Raw genomic sequence first — 22,193 nt, forward strand, 5'->3', positions numbered from 1 at the left:
TAAGCACACAGTCACTCGGCGCACCTCCATCAGAAGTGTGAATGAGTGAGAGTGAACGAGTGGAGAGAGGACTTGTGACTGGGGGCGCTGAAGGATGAAAGGGACTCTCTCTCGCGCTATCCCCTCTTGCAAGCGTCAAGTCACAGCAAACAAGATGGAGGAATGGACGACGCTCGCATGGAGGGGAAATGAAAGGAAGTGGGTGAATGGGAAGAGAGAGAGAGAAGGAGAGAAGAGAGAGAGAGAGAGAGAGAGAACTCACTGCCGAGCTGATGGCGTTGCTCACGGCCTGCTTGAGGCGGCTGAACATTCGACGGACTTGGCTGAGTGTTGGACGTGGAGGAAGGGCAAGTTTGAAAGTTGGGGAAAACGGCAAGAGAGAGAGAGAGTAAAGAGTAAAGAGTAAAGAGTAAAGAGTAAAGGGAAGAAGACTGAATGCAATGCAACTCAATAGAATAGACCAAATCCATACATACATACTGTCGACTACAAGTGAGGTTCCCATTGTGATGCATGTTTTCCAATGATCTCAAACATCTCACTTCTTTATTTTGATTGTTTGATCATTGCGATGGCAGACACGGAGGGCCTCGTCCACATCCTCAAAGCACCGTCCAAGGACGCGCTTCAGCAGAGTGCGTCTCCACTCGCTCCACTCACTGGCTCTCCCTTTACCGCGCCCGTGACACTCTCCAGTCGTCGTGCTCCCTATGATTCATGCTCATGACAAGCGACTGAAAGCGAGCGAGCCGTCTCCCTTGCTTGCTTTTGATCACTGATCGCCCTTCTATCACCTACTCCCCTCACTCTTCCCACTCTCATCGTCACTCTCATCGTCACTCTATGTCAGTTCGCTCTCAACACTGCGAACTCGGTCCCCTCTTCTGTTATGGTTTGGATTTGTCGCTCGCTCGAGTGGTCGCTTTGAACGCTTTGTCTTGTGATGCTGCTGGCTGATCCCTCGCTCTCTCTCTATGCCTCTCACTCTATGCCCCTCTGCACTCACTCTATGCCTCTCACTCTGCACTCCACTCCACTCACATCGCTCTGAATCATCACCAATCGTAATGCACTCCCCCACACACTCAATCAAAACGCATTGCCCTGCCAAACTCCATCCTATCCTATTGCTCATACGGCCCAACCCCTGCCATTTGTACGAGCACTCACATCATCAACTTTTGCCATGTACTTTGGTTTATTCAACAAGTCTTCAAGGACGCATTCAACTTCCGCCTGCGACCAACCGCCCCGCAATCGTTCATTGAGAGCACAACCAAGGGACTACAAATCTCAGAAGCTGATGCCAAACAGGTATGTGTATATATCAAACAACCCATTTCAAAGCACAGCTCCATCAACGTCACAGTCGAACGCTTTTGCTTCTAACTCGTTTTTTTTTTTTTTGGATTGCCTTCCACGCAGTTGTTTGACGCCGCGCGCATCATTGCCCAAGAAGCCCTGTTTGAAGGCCTCGAGCCACAGCGCATCGCCAGCCTGTTCCCCGTCAACATGCAAAAGAACGGCAAGCTGGCAACCATGATCTATGAGCTCGTCCCGACCTGGAAGCTGCAATCCATCGACGAGCAGGTCTCCCTTCCCCGGCTCGTCGACTTTGACTGGCGCATTGACATCAAGACTGCTTCTGATAGCGCCTCCAAGATGGCTGTTCCCACCGTGCTTTTGCAAATGAAGGTAGGGCAGAGCAGGATTCGCGGGGAAGGACAGAAGGAAATCCACTTGAGGATTGACTTGTACGACATGTGCATTCGTTTTTGTTTGGTTGTTTTCCAGGTGCGCGACACACCAACACGTACAGACCAACAACCCGGCGAGAGCATTGTGAACTTTGAGCTGACAAAGGAGACGCTCGAGACTATGCTGGATGGCTTGGGCAAGATTCGCGACCAGCTGTCCTCGGTTGCAAAGTGAGAGAGACGACGGTGCATTTTTTTTGTTTTTGCCTGTGGCTCGTCAAACAAGCTATTGTGTATTGTGTGCGTGTTTGTGATACCGGAGTCGTGTGCGTTTGTGTCGCGGCAACACCGATTGTGCAAAATTTTATCTTTTTTGTTTTTTTTTTTGTTTTGTTTGTAAAAACCAGCATGAAAAAGGTTGGTGTTCAACGGCCCGAGCGATCCGTTTGGGGGGGGGGGGTCCACTTGCATTGGATTTCATTGCTCTCAAAGCCCCTCTTGCTCGTCGTTGAGAATGGATTGAGAATGTTTGCCGATTCGGCCACTGTCTTCCCTTCCCTTCCTTATGCTCACCCCTTGCTCCAGCCACCGCCACTTGCACTCTCAAATTCAGTGCAATTTATTTCGCATTCCGCTCAATCAGCCATTACGCGTTTGCTCAGCGTTTGTGCACTGTTCTCTTTTTTTTTTTGTTTTTTTTTTTTTTTTCTGTTGAATTGCATTGCAGATTGACTCAAAACAAACGGTCTTTCATTCACTCCCTTTTTCGTATCTTTTGTTGATTCAAAATCCAATCCACATATGAGCCGCGTCCTGCAGTTGCACGGCGGCGACGGCGGCGGCGACGGCACAGCAACAACTGGTCGTGGCAGCAATGCAATGCTACTGCGCAGCTCGTCTGTCGTGGAGCAGAAGCTGCAGTTCTCGACGCGGCCAATGACGGTCGCATTCAAAGACCTCAGTTTCACCGTAATGGTCAAGCCAAACACGTACCCCGCAGCCAAGGCCGGAGACAAGGCCCCTGCTCCTGCTGCGTCTGCGTCTGCGTCTGCGTCTGCCTCTATCGATGTTGATGCCGGTGCTGCGGCTGCACCTGCGCCTCGCGGCAAGAAGCAGCTGCTCGTCGAGAAGAAGATTCTGAAGGGCGTTACGGGCAGCTTTGAGTCTGCGCGCTTTACCGCCATCATGGGCGCCAGGTACAGTACCCTCACCGCAACTACACTTACATGTATTCGACACACGCACGCACACACGCGCACTTGTCTTTGTGACGCTGGGCTGTCAGACTCAATGGAAGGACCGTTTTTCGTTCCATTGGGAATTGGTCGCCAAACCGCAAAATACCGAACCCACGACAGCAAACGAAACGAAGCAGCGATTTGAACGAGATTGAATGGGTGATCTGAATGAGTAGCTCAATGATGAAGCAAAGTGTGCTCATCGTGAAGGACAAGGTGGGGGGGGATTTGAGCTCAGTGTGGAAGAGAGAGAGAGCGAGTTGTGGAGGGTTTTTTGTTCGGTGGCACACAGTCCGACGCTTCCGAACGTGCCTGCTACAGCTCACATTGAGCTCACTTTTTGGTGCTAAATCTACTGCTTTGTGTGGCATGTGTTTGCTTGCAGTGGCGCTGGCAAGACGTCCCTGCTCAATGTACTGGTAAGCCCCGCGAAAACAACAATGGAAACAAAACCGTTACTGCTCCACGTTTGAGTTTGACGGTTTGATCAAGAAGCTGAACACTCACTTGCTAACACAATCAATCAATCAAACAAAACAGGCTGGTGAAGTTGCTGCTGGAACAGTCGATGGCACAGTATCTGTAAGGACCTCAATGCAAAACAAGTTTTGTTTAGCATTTCTAACCATTCGTGTGATGCTTCTGATCCCCCATCAGGTCAATGGACAGTCAATCGATCCAGGTCGCATCATGCGCCGCATTGCAGGATTCGTCTTCCAAGATGATATCATTCTCGGCACCATGACCGTTCGCGGTAAGCAAGCCAATCCAACTAACTTTCGACAAAGCGCCAGTCCCAAACCGCTCACTTGAACTCTCATCTCTCAGAGGCCATTACCATGTCGGCGCTGCTTCGCTTGCCGCGGAGTCTGTCTCTGGAAACCAAGATGACGCGTGTGGATATAGTCATCCAATTATTGCGCCTAGACAAGTGCGCTGACACGTTGATTGGTAGCGCTCACGTGAAGGGTGTTTCAGGTGGTGAGCGCAAACGAACTGCTGTGGCCATGGAAATGATCACCAACCCTTCTATTCTGTTCTGCGACGAGCCGACGTCTGGCCTCGACGCATTCAGTGCTTTCAGCCTGTGCCAGACACTAAAATCACTGGCTGATGCGGGCTGTACTGTGGTCGCCACCATCCATCAGCCTTCGTCTGAGGTTTACCACATGTTTGACGAGCTTCTGTTGCTCGCAGACGGTCGCGTCATGTACATGGGCGAGCTCGAGTACGCGGTCGAGTACTTTGGCGCGCGTGGCTTCTCGTGCCCGCGCTACACCAATCCTGCGGATTACTTTTTCATGAGCATTCTGAACGACGCTACGCACTCCGTGTTTGTCGAGGATGCGGAGCAGGAGGAGAAGGTGAAGGAAGAACAGGAAGAGGAAGGGAAAAACGTGATTGTTGCCCCCAACCCGCTCCCTGTCCCCATGGATCTCGATGCCGTCGCGGACTTTCTCTTGCGGGACGCAACCGAGACTGGCAGCTATCACAGCGCAATGGAGGACATTGTCACCAAGCAAGAAAGCCCGATCAACGAAAAGGCCGACGTTCGTGTGCAGCGCTTGCTCAACTTGTGGCCCACCTCTGAGCAATCCGCATTTATTAAGAATCGAGCGGACAACCCTGCACACACAGATGGTGTCAAGAGCACCGATCTTAAAGTTGGCGCGTCGTTTTCTACGCAGTTCATGTTTCTCGGTGGTCGCGCGTTCAAGAATGCCTTGCGAAATAGGTTTATGGTCCGCGCCCGTTTGGGCCAGGTAATATTTGCGAGAGATCGGGTTGCTGGGGGCGACTTTGTGTTGATGCTGGTGTGTTCTTGTTGTTAATTTTTGTTGTATTTTTGGTTTGGTGTTTTCTTACACTCTGGCCTTTGTGGTGGCTTTGAATTGAGAGCAGACAGTATTCCTCGGTCTGCTTGTCGGATTGATTTTCTTGCAGATCGGTGATGACCAAGCATCGGTGCAAAACCGCACTGGTGCGCTTTTCTTTGTTGCTACCAATATCATGTAACGGAAATTGCCTGCGTTTGCGTTGGTGCTCCGTGATTTTGCCTTTGTTCACCCTTGGGCAACGGTTTACTGACTTTTGATGTGTCCCGTGGCTTCAGCATGACTGGTACGATGGGAACCATGACTGTCTTCTCGACCGAAAAGAACGTGTTTTTGCGCGAATTTTCGTCGCGGTACTACAAGCTCTTCCCCTATTTTGCCAGCAAAATACTGGTTGAGGTGAACACTCTTCTCTTCCGTTGTGGATTGTGGGGGTTTGGGTTTTTGCTCACGAATGTGGCTTTGTTGGGTTTTTTGTTCTTTCAGCTTCCATTTAACATCTTCTTCCCATTCCTTTACGTTGCCATTCTGTACTTTCTGATTGGCTTCCAAGCAACTGCAACAAAGTTCTTCATCATGGCATTCACGACCGTCTTGCTGGCCAACTGCGGCGCCGCGTTCGGTCTTTTAGTTGGCAGCATGACGAGCGATCTTACGGTGGCCATGGCCTCGGTTCCCATGATTCTGCTGCCATTAATCATTTTCAGCGGTCTCTTGCTCAATCTGTAAGCGACAGTGAAGTACTGGGTGCGGGGGGAGGGCGAGGAGAGAGCATGTCAACAACGCACTCTCACACATTTTTGTTTGTTTGTTTTTTTCTGCCTTCCAGCGACGACACGCCGTACGAATTCTACTGGGCCCCATACATTAGTCCAGTTCGGTACGCGTATGGTGCCTTCTTGAACAACGAGATGGATGGGCTTGTCTTCACCTGCACACTGCCGAACGGCATGGAGCACCGGGGGTTGGGCTGCCCCAATCCCACCGGCGAGGCTGTCGTCAGGAATCTTTCCTTCCACACGCTGTCCGTCCTGGAAAACTGCATCATCTTGATCTGCATCTGGGTGGTTCTTTTGGGCATTGGGTATACCTGCTTGTACCGGGGCTCTCGAAGGCCATCTGGCGCCAGAATGCTGTCCAGGGCGAGATCCTCCTCAACTGCTACAGAGTAGTAGCGAATTGTCATGCCGATGTTGTTTTTCAAGCCAACGTCTTGGCATCGTTGTTGTGTGTTTGTTTGTTTTTCGCTTTCGGTTTGAGAACGCTTAATTATCGACACTAATCACGACCGATGAGAACACAACGATCTGCCACCTTTCCATCATGGTGCACCTTTTGTCGATGGTGCTGTTCTGGGTTGGTGTCGAGCAATGCGTTCAAGCAACTGAAACAGCGCTTTTGTTCCAAGTCCGACAGGGGAAATGTTTTTTTACGATTTCGGCGCAACATCCAACACACCCAAACAAGATTGGACATTGGGCGCGCAAAGACCTTTGTTGCATGCACCAATGAGCACATCACTCGGCAGACCTGCTTGCTGTGCTCGGGTGAATCTGGGTGAACGGGCCAAAGTCGGCTAAATTTTTGTTTCATTTGTTTCATTCCATCGCTCACCTTCTATGATCAGCCCCGTACGTCGGTATGAATGCACGGTTATGTACGTGTGGCATGTGTGTGTGTGTGCGTGGCATGTGCGGAGATCACATCCGCACGCCATGTGTTCGCTCACATAGTTCCCCAAATCCAAGTTCCCAGCAAAAGCGCCGAAATAGGAACATTGCGGCGCTTTCTTTTTGTTGTCTTTGTTGTTGCTGTTGCATTGGTTCCATTTGTCTATTTGCTCGGAGTAGGAGTCGCAACGTGGACGACCTGCGACTGCAAAATCACTTGTTGCTCTCAACAGCACCTGCTCTGCATTCGTCAAAGGGGAGGCGGGTGGGGGGTGGGGGCCACAATCCGCAATGAGAACGAACGGGGGCTACATTGGTTGAAACGCTGTGTGCCCCCGGCTTCGTTCCCACGCGCCGGTCGCCTGCATCCCGCGCTCTCCGCCGTTCTCCGCCGCGTTTTCTTGTTTGTTTGACTTCCTCCTTGCATTTCGACGCGAGAGTGCCGCATTTTCCCACGCTAAGACTCATGGTCTTGGCGATCCTTCAAATTCGCCGCATTTTCCCAAAAACAGCGCCTTCACTCTTCCATTTCCATTGTCATTGTCATTATTGTGTACACCATGCAGTTGAACGGCGTCAACGGCGGCGGTACCACCAACGGAAGCAGCGCCGTGCTGGTGCGCGGCTCGTCTGTCGTGGAGCAGAAGCTGCAGTTCTCGACGCGGCCAATGACGGTCGCATTCAAAGACCTCAGTTTCACAGTGACGGTCAAGCCAAACACGTACCCCGCAGCCAAGGCCGGAGACAAGGCCACCGCTCCTGCTGCGTCTGCGTCTGCGTCTGCCTCTATCGATGTTGATGTTGGTGCTGCGGCTGCACCTGCGCCTCGCGGCAAGAAGCAGCTGCTCGTCGAGAAGAAGATTCTGAAGGGCGTTACGGGCAGCTTTGAGTCTGCGCGCTTTACCGCCATCATGGGCGCCAGGTACAGTACCCTCACCACAGCCGCAGCTATACGCACACACATGTATCCAAATGCACAGACCTGAGGTGTCTCGTCAAAAAGCTGGTCGTCCGATATACTTTTCAAATGGGAATTGGTCCAAGCTCTCAAAAACCAAACCGCAAACCACCGAACCCCTGCTGATCCCTCCTCGAATGTCGCGTGCAAATGTTGAGACTCGCGATGTTGGTACTCATGCTGGCTTGGCTTGTGTTGGCCTTGTTGCTGCAGTGGCGCTGGCAAGACGTCCCTGCTCAATGTGCTGGTAAGTCAGGAAGGAGCAAAACCGTTATTGTCAATCATGCACGCACTCACATATGGCGCGACCCTCTCTCATTGTGACTCAGGCTGGTGAAGTTGCTGCTGGAACGGTCGATGGCACCGTGTCTGTAAGGAGGACCTCAGCCACACCTCGATACTGCAACACACAGGTGTTCGCATTGCATTTCTGACACATTTTTTTGTTCTCGTCCAGGTCAATGGTCAAGAAATCGATCCGGGTCGCGTTATGCGCCGCATTGCTGGATTCGTCTTCCAAGATGATATTATTCTCGGCACCATGACCGTCCGCGGTAAGTCGGTTTTAACGTGCAATTCTACTTCAGCACCGAATCGCTCACTTGAACTCTCATCTCTCAGAGGCAATTACCATGTCGGCGCTCCTTCGCTTGCCACGCAGCCTGGCGCTGGAAACCAAGATGGCGCGTGTGGAGACAGTCATCCAGCTGCTGCGGCTGGACAAGTGCGCTGATACGTTGATCGGCAGCGCTCACGTCAAGGGTGTCTCGGGCGGTGAGCGCAAGCGTGCTGCTGTGGCCATGGAAATGATCACCAACCCTTCCATCCTGTTCTGCGACGAGCCCACCTCTGGCCTCGATTCGTTCAGCGCGTTCAGCTTGTGCCAGACGCTCAAGTCGCTGGCTGCCGCGGGTTGCACGGTCGTCGCTACCATCCATCAGCCTTCGTCCGAGATTTACCACATGTTTGACGAGCTTCTGTTGCTCGCAGACGGTCGCGTCATGTACATGGGCGAGCTCGAGTACGCGGTCGAGTACTTTGGCGCGCGTGGCTTCTCGTGCCCGCGCTACACCAATCCTGCGGATTACTTCTTCATGAGCGTGCTGAACGACGCCACCCACTCCATGTTCGATGAGGACGCGGACAACCATGACGACGAGAAAGACCTCGGCGAAGTGGCGAGTGGCACATCGGGCTTTGCTCTCAAGGACGAGAGCGACAGTGGCAGCTATCACAGCGCCATTGACGGCACCCCGATGACGACTCTTGCGCTTGTCAAGCCAAACCAGGCAGTCAAGGAAACCGCTGACGCTCGCGTGCAGCGTTTGCTGAACATGTGGCCCACCACCGAGCAATGCGCTGCCATTGAGGAGCGAGTCAACAATCCCACCTTCACGGACGGTGTCAAGAGCACCGATCTCAAGGTTGGCGCGTCTCTCACTGAGCAGTACCAGTTCCTCGCTCGTCGCGCGTTCAAGAATGCCCTTCGTAACCGGTTTATGGTCCGAGCCCGTCTTGGCCAGGTAATATCATGGAATGACTTTTTGAGTTGATTTGGCATGTCGCTATTGGAGTGTTCTCTGACTCTCCTCTTTTTGCCTTTTTTATTTTCGATTGACTCGAACAGACCATTTTCCTCGGCCTGCTTGTTGGCTTGATTTTCTTGCAAATCTCGGACGATCAAGCATCTGTTCAAAACCGCACTGGTGCACTTTTCTTTGTGGCCACCAACACAGTGTAAGCATTGCTCGCTGGTCGGTGTTCGTTTGCCAAGTTTCCGTTTCACCTCACGGTCTGTTTGTCTCTTATCCTGCTTTTTTCCCCCGTTGAACTGTCTGTCTCTTATCCTGCTTTCCCCCCCCCCCAACCCCCCGTTGAATAGTATGACGGGCACAATGGGCGTCATGACAGTCTTCTCGGTCGAAAAAGTCGTGTTTATGCGCGAATTTTCGTCCCGCTATTACAAACTCTTGCCATATTTCGCGAGCAAAATCATGGTTGAGGTGAGCACGCGTGTTTCTTGTGCGCCTTCTCTTTTGTTTTGTTGGGTTTGGATGACCGACCAACTCATCAACGTTGTTTTTGTGATCAACTTTTCTTTTTTTTCTGGCTGCAGCTTCCGTTCCACGTCTTGTTCCCGCTGCTCTATGTGGGCATTCTGTACTTTATGATTGGCTTCCAAGCAACTGCATCCAAGTTCTTTATCATGGCTTTCACAACCGTTATTTTGGCCAACTGCGGTGCGGGTCTTGGCCTCTTGATTGGCTGCATGGTGAGCGACATTGCCGTCGCCATGGCCGTTGTTCCCATGGTTTTGCTGCCGTTGATGATTTTCAGTGGTCTCTTCCTCAACCTGTAAGTCACGGTGTTTTTTGCGCATCATGCAGAGGAGTCTCGATTTTCGCTCATCGTTTTCTGGTTTTTCGTTTGTTTGTTTGTTTGTTTGCTTGCTTGTTTCTCAGGAATGACACTCCGTACGAGTTTTACTGGGTGCCATACATTAGCCCGATTAGATACGCCTATGGAGCCTTCTTGAATAACGAGATGGACGGTCTTGTCTTCTCCTGCACTTTGCCGAACGGCACGGAACACCACGGCCTGGGCTGCCCGATTCCCTACGGCGAGACGGTTGTCAAAAACCTCGGCTTTGACACGCTCAGCGTTCTGGAGAACTGCATCATCCTGATCTGCATGTGGATTGTCCTCTTGGGCACTGGCTATCTGTTCTTGTACAAGAACTCGAAGCGACCATCCGGCGCCAAGATGGTGCCCAAGGTCAAATCCCATTAAGTGCGCCGCCCCCTTTCAGTAGTTAGCTGCATTCTGCGCTAGCTGCCCTTATTAGTTTATGTTTCTTCTTGTGATGGTTTTTAATATTGGTCCGTTTGCCGCCTTGCCGCTTGTTTGCCGTTCATATTCCTTTTTTTGTGCAAAAATACAAACCAAATCGAATACGATAAATGCGCATGTACCTGTCGTGAAATTTTAATTACATAATGCAGCTCAACCCCCGGATTCAACGCAAGAAAAAAAAACAATGCACACACAAATACAATAGAATGAAATATTGAGGCCAGTTTCAAGTCTTCAAATGGTCGATTCGTTGAACTGCGGAACAACGGACATGCGAGACAGCTCAGGGACGTCGTGGTCAAACTGGCAGTTGCATTATGCCAAACAAAATACAAGGCAGGGTGAGTGCAACACAGTACTTGAACAGGCAATTCATTCATCGACAGAGCTTTGGCAGTTTACCGAAAATTCATGCACGGAAGTTGGGGTTCCGTTCTCCTGGTCCAAGCTCAAGGTCTTGCAGGGCGTCTGTGGAAAACCACAACATTACACAAAACAATAACGATAAGTCACTCGTGTACCAAGTGAGACTGGAGGCCACAGCCACTACGCAACTTTACCAATAATAGCTGAAGCAGCGGTCGATTCGCGCCCGGCATCGGTGACTTGGCGGCAACAGCTCGCACAGGAGTATTCGCAGACACTGTGCGCAGTGTCTCAACTCGTGGAGCTGGCGATTCGTGAATCACCATGCCAGCAGCAGAGGTGCACAATGCGAACGAGGCGGGCAGTGCTCGTGGAGAAGAAAAGTCAACGACAGGCGCAGTGTGCTCAACGATCGAGATTGCGCCAACTTCGACTGCACCAACGTTAGCGGCCGCCTTGGGCGGAAGAATGGTACCACGAGTGCCTTTTGCCGCTGGGACAGGCTGCGTGGGTGCTACGCCTCGAGGAGCTGTGGCAGCACGAGGTGCGACGGGCTTGCGCACGTTGCTTGTGGCTGCGCTGACTGTTGCGTTGCCTTGGCGCGACGATGACACGGCCACGCGCGCTCCTCCTGCGCGCTTGGCCGCAGTCGAGCTTCCTGACGACAAGCCGCTGGTATTCAAGTCAATCCCGCTTGTGTTGAGACCGCTCGTGTTCAACCCGCTAGTGTTCAGCATGCTCGAGTTTTGTCCACCCGAAAAGCTCGTGTTCAAAGAAGTGTTTAGCATAGCCGACACTGGACGGCGCGACAGCGTGCCAATGACGACAGATGCAGAAAGGCTGGTTTCCAACGTCGTGAGGTACCGGCCGCCGTTCACCAAAAAGTACTTGCCGTGTCGCGACTCCCACTCTTCGAGCGCAGCAATGAGCTGCTTGCGAACGACGGGCAGCTCTTTTTGGATTTTCTTGGTCGCGTTCTGCTCCTGAAGCATGCGGCCGCCGCGATTGTTGTACTTTGAGGTGTCGCTTGCGCGAGACTGGAGCTCCAATAGATTGGCCTCCAGCTGCTTGTGGCTTGAAACAAGCTGGAAGATGTTGGCATTGTCAGCATAGTATTGCTCCATGCGCTCCAGCTCTTGCTCGTGCGCTTGCAGGGTATCTTCTGAGCACAAGTTTGTGAAAGCATGCGTAAACTGGTGTCGTTGCTCCTCGCCAAAGAAGCACTTGTCCCACAACTCGACGAGTTCGCATCGAACAGCCTCAATAAACCTATGCATGTTGGTGGTCTTGAGCTCCATCATGCGAGAAAGCTCGTTTTCAAACTGCACAAAGTTCAAAAAGCAAGAGTTCAAAATGTGAGATGCAGCCATCAAGGAGGAAGGGGGGGGGGGCGAAGGGGCGCGATCGAGTGAGGCAACATCCAATTGAAACACAAAAGGCAAAAGTGCTCACTCACAGCAGTCACGGAAGAAAACTTGACGTTGTCGTGCTCCAAAACAAACATGTGCTGCTCGCTTTCCGAGATGCGCATGCGTGTCCAGAGAAGCCGGAGCTTTTCCACAAAGCCGGCAATTTGCTGTGCATTGTTTGTGCGCGCTTCCAACAAGTCCAAGCGGAGCTGGTCCAACTTGTCGAGGTTTTCTTCGGACAGAACAAGAGCGGGAGGTCCTTGGAAGGCCTGTTGCTCAAACCCTTGCTGGGGCTGCACGCCAAGCTCACTCCACAGCGCCTTCAACGTCTCGATCTGTGTGCGAGCCTTGTCTTCACGGCCAGAGCGAGCAATGCGCAACGTGCCAATAATGTTTGTCAAATGCAGCATGTTTTCGGCAGCAATGCCTCGGCAGTAGTCGACGCAACCAGTGTCAATGGAGGTTGAAATTGGCTTGCACCGAGACAAGGACTCGACTTCATTCGAGCGAATGCCCATGGTTGCTGCGAGCGACTCGATCTCTTGGACGTTCGCACTGACAGCGGTGAGACGGCCCTGAAACTCGGACTGCAGTTTTGCAATGAAATCTTGGAGCTGCTCGGTCTTTTGTGCCACGGTAGCCACAGATCCTGACTTTGGAGTCGGGCTGACAGTGGTGGGAGTAAGGCACGCTGGGCCCGGCGTTGCTTGGATGACGGCTTGAACGGACTCGACGACTTTGGCATCGCCAATTTGACCCGCCAGCGCTTCGAGCTGTGCATGCAATGCAGCAATCTGCTGCTGGCTCTGGGTAATTTGTGCAGAGACCTGCTTCTGGATGGATGTGAAGGCCTGCTCGATGGCGACGCGGACTGCGCTGAGCTGGGCGCCTCGCGCGGCATTGTCAATGCCAAGTTCGTCCCACGCACGGTCGAGTGCAGTGATGTGGGGATTGATGATGGTGACGAGCTGGCCACGGAACTGCGTGCTGTATTTTGAGCGGGCAAGAATTTTGGCGAGCCAGCCATGGACAGATTCAGAACCAAGGGATGAGATGAGTTAATGGCAAGTTGTCACAGTTGAGCAAAAAAGACAAAAGAAAGTGCGCGCAACGAGGAGCGAAGGACGAAAACGAGAAAGAAAAAAAAAAATGGAAGAAAATTGAAGAAAGGAAAAAAAAAAAAAAAAAAAAAAGTGAAACAATGAAGAAAAGTGAAACGGTTTGAAAAAAAAAAAAAAAAAAAAAGCCGACAAAAAAGAAAATTCCCTCACAATGAAAAACCGTTTGCAAGGCTTTTTGTTTTGTTTTTGCGATAAAGTCAAGAGAACCGAAAGTGAAAAGGAAGACGAGCGTCGTTATGTGTGTGTGTGTGTGTGGATGTGTGAATGTGTGTGCTGGTGCACCGTGAACGGGGGCAAAAGTGGGAAGCGAGAAAGTAGAAACGGAGCAAAAAGAAAAAAGGGGAAAACGGTTTGAAACAGTACCCCTCCGACAATGCGCTTCTGTCGAGCAACAGCGAGCACCGCTGCTCTCTGCAAATAACAACGAAAGCACAGTCGTTTTGAGATGGAATGAACTGGGCTGGCGAGATGGGGTGTCACTAATGAGGGGCAGCACTTTGGGACGAGGTGCTGCGAAATGAAATGCGAAACGTCGCGTTCACCAACCTTCCCCCGGCTGCGTCTGCATGATGTGTGTGTGTGTGTGTGTGTGTGTGTGCTGCTGGTGCTGCGACTCTTGTGTGAGACTGCTTGGTAATGAACAGATGTACTGCGCTGTTGCTGTCTTTTTGTCTCTTGTTGTTTCGAGCAAGACGGTGAAGCGAAAGAAGGGAAACAAAGAAAGACCAAAAAATGAAGAATGGGAACGGCAATCCAGTCGCAAATGTTGAGCAACGTGAGTGCATGTTTTCGCGTTTGAATCTGCTGCTGTTGCTGCGGCTGTTGTACTTTCTAATGTGTGTGCGGGGAGTGAAGTGGGGCCGGGGGAACAGGGTTGGAGGTGACCACGACGAAAGTGGGCAAGGCGGCAGTCACGCCCATTTCCCGCCCTCCCGCCCCCCTCGCGCCCCTCCCAGTCCCACTCGCTCTAGATTTTTGTCATTGTGTTTTCTTAGTGTGTGGCTAATTTTTTTGAGTGGGAAAACGGACGTTTCCAAAACACAACGCCAACGTCCGTGGTGGGTGGCTGAGAATCCTTCCATTCCTTGCTTTTCTTGTCCTTCCCGGCTTTCCTCCCCTCCCCCTGCTACTATGCATCTTCATCCCTTCGTCGCTGATGCGTTTGGCTCGTTGCATCATTGTTGTGCATGTTTACATACGCTATTACTTTGTTCCCGCCCCCTCGCTCCACGTTCTTCATTCCAGTTTGGCATTTTTTTTTTTTTTTTTGTCTTCCGGTTTTCCCTTTCCCACTGTTTCCACGCTTTCCCATCCTCATCCCTTTTCGCTTTTTTTTCCTTCGTTCGTTTTGTTTATTCCAGTTGATCCATCCACATCCATCCACATCCATCCACATCCACCTCTCTTCCATCGTTCTTCTCGTTGTTCATTCTTTTTTGACAAGTTTTCCATTCCCGATTTCTTTTTTTTTTTTCTCTTTTTTTTTTCTTTTTTTCTATTCTCTTGTAACCTCAACAACCGCTTTCAGCTCTTCTCCTTCCCCCTCCGCCCCACCCCCGCTTCCCTCCGTCTTCGGGACTCCCATCCAGCCCCTCTGCCAATCTACCGCTCAGCCACAGCGCAGAGGCCACCCAACGCCCCCCCCCCAAACAACGAGCAGCACAAATCGTCCGACATTCCAAAATTCAACCCCCGAAAAGCCGCAAAACAATAAAAAACAAAATACAATAAAAAATCCAACAGCATTTTATTACGAATGTCGCGGATTGTTGACACGATCGATGAGGAAGGCGATCCGAGCCACGGACCACTATCAGCATCATCGTCAGCATCATCAGTGTCATCATCAGCATCAGCATCAGCATCAGCATCAGCATCAGCATCCGCATCAGCACTACAAGGAGCAGCATCACAAGCAAGGGCGGCCACACGCTCAAACTCGCTCTCAAACGACAACCCGCCAAACGACACGACCGCAACAATAGCATCGTCGTCATCGTCATCGTCACAACCATCACTAGCAACATCATCATCACCAGCATCAGCATCCATGTCGGCAACGGCAGTCCGGCGCACTGGACTCGGACCAGCTCCGTTGCTGCGCGCGGCTTCCTCGCCAGCGATGACGGCGGTTGCTGCGGACGACGGCACCACCACCACCACCACCACCAGCAGCAGCGACCAGTTCGACGGCGTCGCTGCTCTCCGCTCTGCATCGCCGTCGTCAAGCTCGCTGGACAACGCCGTGGCAGCGCGCCCGGGATCGCCTGGCACAATGCGAAGGGTCGCCCGCTCGCCCTCAATGAGCTCTGGCTCTGGCTCGGGCTCGGGCTCGGGCTCGGGCTCACCACGGTCGAGACTGGGCACGTTTCTGTTCAAGCCCGCTGCGGCGGCGGTCGAGACGCCAAAAGTGCCGACGCACACCAGCGTCGACGGGACGCTCGAGTTGCCCGTCTTGCACACCGCCGAGGAAGAGATTTCGGCCGTCAAAGTGCTCAAGAACGCCGATGCGAGCCCGCTCACATTGCTATACCTGCACCAGTTGCCGCCAGCATTGCAGCTGCAAGCACCGACCACGGCAGCGCGGAAAAACAGCCTGCGAGGCCTCGAATCGATGCAAAAGTCAATGCTCGAGAGCGAGCAGACAATCCAGTTTGGCATGGCGGCCAACCCAATGATCTCGCTCAAACTCACCCTCCTGGTCAAGCAGCAGGGGATGGAGGACTACAAGACGCTGTTCTTTAGCAAACTGGGCACGCTGCGGTTGCTCAAAGAGCTCATTGCAGGACTGTACAAGATCAAAGACCCCGAATCCATCTCTCAGATCAGCAACGTCCGCCTCAGCGACATTGACGATTGCGACGACAACTTTCTTGGCATGCTCACCAACCAGGATCGTCTCGTGTTTACTCTCGCCGAAAAGTAGCCGAAAAAACAAAAACACAAATCAGCAAAGCAGAAAAACAAGAAACAAAACCAAGAAAACGAAGCCGACCCCTCTGCCAGTGCAGGCGCTGCGAAGGATGTAGAAGCAAAGAAAAAAATGATTCTGTACAAGAGAAACCATCAACCCATCAACCCCCCCCCCTCCCTTTTGGTCTGTGAAAGGGGCGGTGGGCCTATGTTGCCTGTGTATATGTGTCTACGTGTTTCAGTGAGTGCTATTTCGTGTGTGAATGTGTGTGTGTTCGCTTTTCCCCTTGTTCAGTGTCCTTGATGGTCATCAACAACTGTTTGAAGGTGTTGCCGCGAGGAACCAACCAATTGTAGCTTTAAAGAGATTAATGACTCGAATAATTGAGCACAAACTCATGCAGGGTATCAAGCAGACGCATTCAACAACAACAACAACAGCAAAACAAGCACTGGATGTTTAGGCAAAGGAAACGTTGATGAACAAGCTGGCGGGCGTGTTCTCGACAACGGCAAACGGCTTGTACTTGTTCAGCGGGATGCGACGGAAGCCTGCAGAGTCATAGCGAATAGAAAGTGAATAAGCGCAACCAGCCATACAAAAACAAAAAGGACCAAAACAAAACAAACAAACAAACAAACAAAACAAGGAAAAAGAGAAAAAAAAAAAAAAAAAAAAGGGACCCCACGCCAGTGCAATTGCCAACTCACCGGGAAGCAGCGACGAAACAGGCAAAGCATAAGCACCAAGAGACTCCTTGGTCTTGTCATCAAAGACGTTGAAGCGCACAAGAGCAATGTCAGGCATGGAAACATCAAACTCGAACGTGTCGTTCCATTCGGGAAGCTCGCCACCCTTGGCAGAAGCCGACGCGAGCAGCAGCGTCTTGAGACCCACGACCTCAACCTCGACGATGGGAGAAAGGTCGCGGTCACGACGGCGGGACATGCGGTTGTTGGACTTGGGAGCGTTGAGCTGGAAACCGTGGACGAGCTGGATTTTGAGCTTTGAGATTTCGAGGCCACCCTTCGCGGCAGCGGGCTTGCGCAGAATCTCGGGCTTGAGCACGTAGCCAGCGTTGCCGTTCTGGGCAAAGCGAGCCGCGTTGAGCTGCATGGAGCGATCGGGCGTCTGGTAGTTCAGAGCAACCATCTGGATGCCGACATTCCACAGCGGCTGCGGGTCGTAGTTGGACGAATCAAGCGCTTGCGTCGGGTAACGCGCACCAAATGGCCGGCGTGAGACGATGTAGCGTCGACTCGTCGCGGGCGAGCTTGCAGCCTCTTTTCGGCGAACGAGGACATTTCGTAGCACTTGGTTGTCTCGGTGGCCTTGCGCATGGTGGCATAGCGAACAGACTTGCAGTACACGACAGCGTCAGACATTTCCTGGCTAATCACCTTGGCGGCCTTGACCGACGAGGGGTCGTTCGGGTTGACGCCACCACGGTTGGGATGCGCCTTGTTCTTGATGATAATCTTGCGCTTGAGCGACTCGGGCGGGGGAAGCTCCTTGGGGTTGGACTCCCAGAAGTTGCTCGCAGCCACAATCAGCTGGTCGCCGAAAATGTCGACGCAGTACTTGACAAACAGCGTCTGCTGCTCGAGGCAGAGGTGGTTTTCAAGCGAAAGGATGACGGGGTACGGCGACGCCTCGAACGCGCTTTCCTTGATGGCCAGCAGCACGTTGCGGGCGGCAATCTTGCTCGTCATGGTGTAGCCGTGATACACGATCGGCTCGCCCTTGGGGCCATCCCACAGATCAATCTCGACGCAGCGGCAGCCAGCAAGCAGCGCCTTGCGGTAGGCGTCGGTGGAGCTCGGGCCCATCAGCTGATCAGCCTCGAGGTAGCTGTTGTGGCCAGTGTTGATAAAGTAGTGGGCGAGCGGCTGGTTCATGTCCTGGTAGACCTTGCGGTGCACGGGGTTGAAGGCGGCGCAGCCGGTGGTGAACATGAACTGGACAAAGCCGAGCGAGGTCATGAAACCGTCCTGGGTCACGGCAACGTGAGCACCAAACATGTCGCGAGCGGCAGCAAGCTCGGGATCCTGCGCCTTGCTCTTCTTGTTCTGGTCTGCGAGCTTGTAGAACAGGGCCACAATGTTCTCGCTGTCAGCGGCAAGGTGAGGCTCGCGCTTGAGGTACGCCTTGAACTCGAGAATGGTCATAAAGTCCGTGTTGGTCTTGGCATTCTCGGTGAAGACGGCCATCAGCTTGGGGAAGATGAAAAACTCGCGCACCAACGACAGCAGGTGCGAAACACCGAGCTCGTCCTTCTTGAACGCAGCCTGGATGTCCTTCCTCTTCTTGATGCGGCGCTCGACGAGCTTCTTTTGACGCATCGGCAGGGCCTGGACGACGAGAGTGGCAAGGTTGGCGGCGGTGACGCTGCAGGGTGGTGGTGAAAGGGGTGGTGGTGAAAGGGGTGGTGGTGAAAGGGGTGGTGGTGGAAAAGGCCAGTCAGTCGTGACGAAGACACGGCGGTGGTGATGGTCGGACAAAACTCCAAAGAACAAAAACAAACAAAAAATTCCAACAAAACTTACTGGCCGTTGGCGTCGACAAGCTCATTCTCCTTGTAGAAGCGGCGCAGAGTCGCATCAAGCGAGTTGAGCTCTGGAGCAATGGGCACCTCAGCCTCGTCAATGTCCTCGAGTTCGGACGTGATGGAGATGGTGTCGTCGTCGGGCATTTCCTCCTCGGCGACATGGGCCGCCTTGTACGCGGACACGGCCGACTCGAGCAGCTCGGGGTCGGCAAACTTGTCATTTCCAAAGGCCGTCTCGGCGGGCTTGGCGGTCAACGCCTTGCACAGCTCGACGCGCTGCTCGGTGGCAGCAATGGTGTAATCAAGGTCGGCAAGCTGCTCGGCGCGGTCCTTCTGCGTAATGGTGAGACGCAATACGAGAAGTACAGAGCGTGAGTGGTCAAAGCGAAGGCGGGAGGCGGGGGGGGGGGAAACAAACGAACAAAATCAAAGACCGCCACCAATCTCCGAGCCCTACCTTGTTGACCCAGTCGCTCTTCAGCTTGAGAGCATCTTCGTAGAGGTGCTGCATGAGCGCGAGCTCACCACGGATGGCCACAATTTCGTTGATGAAGGGAGAGCGCTTGTCTTCCTCGGTCGGGTCGGCATACTGCTCGGGGAAGTTGCAGGGCGAGCCCAGCTGCTTGCCCTTGTACACTGGGTTGGACTGGTAGTGGGTGATCAAGTCGCCAATGAAGCCAAACTTTTGGTCGTGGCCATAGAGTTGGTACTGCGTTGGAAAAGGGTTAAAAACGAAGAGCAGGTGGTTAGAATATGACAGCGCAAGGTGACATCCAAGGCAAAGCTGGTCGAGATGTGTGCGCTTGAGCGCCTACCTTGAAGTTGTTGTCCAGAATGGAAATGTTCTGGATGTCGTCAGCCTCGGCCCTGAATCAGAAAACAAGACCGAACAAAAGTCAAGGCAACAGTGAAAATGGAGGCAGACGACGACAACGTCCACAACAAAACCGCGATGGCGATGGCAGAAACGTGTTACCAGAAGAGCAAGTTGTAATCACGAGCACGACCGTTGGCCGTGTAGTACACGAGGAACGAGCCAGGAGCGCCGCTGCCGCGGAGGAGCACCTCCGCCTCAAAGTCGCTCAGCTCAATGTCGTGGATCATCCATTTGAGGCCGCTGTTCACGCAGATTGACACGGCAAAAAGCAAACAGCAAAAGACAAAAAGAAAAGGGTGATGTGATGAGTTAGGGACGAGCAATCGGCAGCGTCAGCAATCATTAGCAACTGTGAAGATCGTACATTTCCTTGTTGATTTCCTCGCGCTGGAGATGGAAGACGGCGCCAATGGTGTTTCCTGTAGGAGTTTTATTCAAGCGATTCACGAAGGGGGTGTTGAAGGTGTGTTAGATTTTCGAGAGTGGTACACCAAAAACCTGGGTATTGGTGCGAATTGTTGTGTGCTCTGTGCGAAATGTTCACGGATGCATGGTTGTTGTTTGGTTATGTAGTCGGTTCATTGTGTGCTACCATTGGCGTGTTTGTGTGTGTGTGTGTGTGTGTGTGTGTGTGTGTGTGTGTGTGTGAGGGATTGAGTTTGTTGTGATTGTTTGTTGTGTGGTTTGTTGTTGGTTGGCAACAAGATCAAGATCTAGCGGACGACAGACTCATGCACACCCCACACGCATCCATCGAGAGAGCGATGGAGCGAAGGAGAACACGAGAACGAAAGAAAGGAGAGAGAAAGAGAGAAGGAGAGACTGTGATGAACGAGCGCACTGTGAGAGGAGAGGAGAGAAGCACGGGAGAGAGAAGCAGTCGGCGAAAGAGGAACAAAAAAACCAAAACACCAAAAACCCAAAAAAACGCAGAGAGAATCGCTCAGCTGGAAATCTATGCACAGGGTGCGACGTCCAGCGGCGAGATTGACAATGGATGACCGCTCTTCAGATGGGGAGATGGGGAAGGCGGGAGGAGGAAAAGGCAGAGCGATAGAGAGTCAAGCAAAAAAAAAAAAAAAAAAAAAAACACCACAGTTCCGAAAAAGAGAAAAAGGAAAAAGGAACAAACGGACGTCACTCACACGACCGCTGTGCAAACGCATGCAAGCGAACGCAGAAGCGATGACTGCGTGTGTGCATGTGTGTGTGAGTACTGTGTGTGTGTGTGTGTGCGCGCGCACAGGAGTGCAATGGCTCGTCCGTCAAGATCCAATTGAAATTAAAGTCTCTCCGTAGCAACGTCGCCTCATACACTCAACTCGCTGACTTTTGGATTGGCACCTCGACTCAACACCACCGCCAGCGTTCACCAGCACACAGTCACACACAACCACATGCACACTCAACAAAAAAGACAAAAAAAAAAGAGAAGGGGGGATGCGCTCGTTACCAGTCTCAACGGGCTCCGGAACAGGCGCAGGCTCGGGCTCTGGGACTGGCTCGGGCTCGGGCTCCTTGGGCGGCGGCGGCGGCGGCTGCGGCAGGCACGACGCGTGGTGGAACTTGATGTCGATCTTGACCGAGGGCTCGTCCTCGCGCAGGCGGTGGCCGCACGTCGCGCACTTCTTCAGGAACTGGAGGGGAAAATGCGTCGCGCAAAAGTACTCGCGGTCCTTTGAGACGCGGACGGTCACCGACGTCAGCGCCGTCTGGCACTCGACGCACGGCACAGTGCACTTGAAGTGCAGCGGCAGATCGCCTGCCTTCACAAGGCCAGCCTTGATTGGCTCGTTGCAGCTCACGCACGTCTCGTCAGACATTTGTGTTGTGGATTTTTAGATAGGAAAATAATAATAAAAAAAAACAAAATAAAAAATAAAAAGTGCGAAGAACGAAAATGGACGAAGACCAAAACAAAAAAAAAAAAAAAAAAAAAAAAAATCCATCGAAATCCCGCCTCCGTGCAGCGAAAATGGAAAAAATCGAAAAAAAAAATCGAAAAAAACAAAAAGAAAACCCCTTGGAAACGCAAAACCCCGATATCCAAGATTGGTGCGGCAGATCTGAGCACGGATCTGCGGGTCGACTCCCAAAAGCAGGGTTCAACAAATGGATTCACGCCGTCGCTCCAACCAAACATTCGCGAAGGAACGGTGCGAGAGAACAATCCCCAAAAGGAAACCAGTCCTCACCTCGTCAAGCGCTCCAGCTTGCGCACACTAGAGAGGGGGAAAATAAAAGGTTATCGCAGCCTCACGAAGAGCAATGGATGCAATGAACTTCAACGACAACGCAAAAAGCGGGATGGGGAAACCGAAAATCGAAACAATCAAAACACCATTCAGCACACTTTCTGCCGTGCTCTCGGCTTTCGGTGCAGCCGATTGCCTGCAACAGCTCGTTGCCCAAGGCAACGAAAATTGATTTACAGGCTACTCAAAGGAAGCCCAGGGTCGAAAACCGCGTACATCCATGTGAATTCAAGTTTCGTATTTACACGACCAGTGCCCTGCAGGTTCTCAAGGTCCTATCCGGCTCCGGCGGATGATTTGAGTTTCCCAATAAATTTGCAAATTGGTATATTACTCTGTAGACCCTTGAGATTGTTCTGAAGCAACGAAGTCGCTCGCCAGCCGTTGGTTGTTGCATTGTGTAAGCGGCAAAAGAAAACTTTGCAAGGCCGTCTTTCGTCACGTTAGTGCAG

At 52.3% G+C, this 22,193-nt stretch overlaps 6 protein-coding genes across 6 annotated transcripts; 4 read left to right on the top strand and 2 right to left on the bottom strand.

Moving 5' to 3' along the window:
- Positions 1-557: 557 nt before the first annotated feature.
- Positions 558-2,088, top strand: CAOG_07970 (COMM domain-containing protein 9). Its single transcript, XM_004343008.2, has 4 exons — positions 558-635; positions 1,211-1,314; positions 1,426-1,695; positions 1,795-2,088. The coding sequence occupies exons 1-4, from the start codon at positions 572-574 to the stop codon at positions 1,930-1,932; spliced, it is 576 nt and encodes a 191-aa protein (XP_004343058.1). The 5' UTR covers positions 558-571; the 3' UTR covers positions 1,933-2,088.
- A 1,386-nt stretch (positions 2,089-3,474) lies between these two features.
- On the top strand, positions 3,475-6,085 carry CAOG_07971 (ABC transporter). The gene is made up of 7 exons (XM_004343009.2): positions 3,475-3,517; positions 3,593-3,689; positions 3,764-4,698; positions 4,838-4,947; positions 5,049-5,169; positions 5,257-5,495; positions 5,600-6,085. Exons 2-7 carry the CDS (start codon positions 3,626-3,628, stop codon positions 5,940-5,942), a joined length of 1,812 nt encoding a protein of 603 aa, XP_004343059.2. The 5' UTR covers positions 3,475-3,517; positions 3,593-3,625; the 3' UTR covers positions 5,943-6,085.
- An 864-nt stretch (positions 6,086-6,949) lies between these two features.
- CAOG_07972 (hypothetical protein) lies at positions 6,950-10,359 on the top strand. The gene is made up of 9 exons (XM_004343010.2): positions 6,950-7,362; positions 7,612-7,645; positions 7,728-7,769; positions 7,856-7,952; positions 8,020-8,921; positions 9,026-9,135; positions 9,281-9,401; positions 9,515-9,753; positions 9,861-10,359. The coding sequence occupies exons 1-9, from the start codon at positions 7,001-7,003 to the stop codon at positions 10,186-10,188; spliced, it is 2,235 nt and encodes a 744-aa protein (XP_004343060.2). The 5' UTR covers positions 6,950-7,000; the 3' UTR covers positions 10,189-10,359.
- A 9-nt stretch (positions 10,360-10,368) lies between these two features.
- On the bottom strand, positions 10,369-13,885 carry CAOG_07973 (hypothetical protein). The gene is made up of 5 exons (XM_004343011.2): positions 13,694-13,885; positions 12,074-13,013; positions 10,812-11,939; positions 10,654-10,719; positions 10,369-10,554 (listed from the first exon to the last, which is right to left on the bottom strand). The coding sequence occupies exons 2-5, from the start codon at positions 12,542-12,544 to the stop codon at positions 10,486-10,488; spliced, it is 1,734 nt and encodes a 577-aa protein (XP_004343061.2). The 5' UTR covers positions 12,545-13,013; positions 13,694-13,885; the 3' UTR covers positions 10,369-10,485.
- Positions 13,886-14,815: 930 nt separating this feature from the next.
- Positions 14,816-16,439, top strand: CAOG_07974 (hypothetical protein). The gene has a single exon (XM_004343012.2). The coding sequence runs from the start codon at positions 14,904-14,906 to the stop codon at positions 16,071-16,073; it is 1,170 nt and encodes a 389-aa protein (XP_004343062.1). The 5' UTR covers positions 14,816-14,903; the 3' UTR covers positions 16,074-16,439.
- On the bottom strand, positions 16,401-21,371 carry CAOG_07975 (phospholipase C). Its single transcript, XM_004343013.2, has 8 exons — positions 20,940-21,371; positions 19,851-19,905; positions 19,586-19,726; positions 19,425-19,476; positions 19,067-19,318; positions 18,608-18,942; positions 16,772-18,449; positions 16,401-16,612 (listed from the first exon to the last, which is right to left on the bottom strand). The coding sequence occupies exons 1-7, from the start codon at positions 21,307-21,309 to the stop codon at positions 17,201-17,203; spliced, it is 2,454 nt and encodes an 817-aa protein (XP_004343063.2). The 5' UTR covers positions 21,310-21,371; the 3' UTR covers positions 16,401-16,612; positions 16,772-17,200.
- Between the last annotated feature and the right edge of the window lie 822 nt (positions 21,372-22,193).

The sequence above is a fragment of the Capsaspora owczarzaki genome, assembly GCF_000151315.2.
Source record: "Capsaspora owczarzaki ATCC 30864 unplaced genomic scaffold supercont2.16, whole genome shotgun sequence".
Classification (NCBI taxonomy): Eukaryota; class Filasterea; order Ministeriida; family Capsasporidae; genus Capsaspora; species Capsaspora owczarzaki.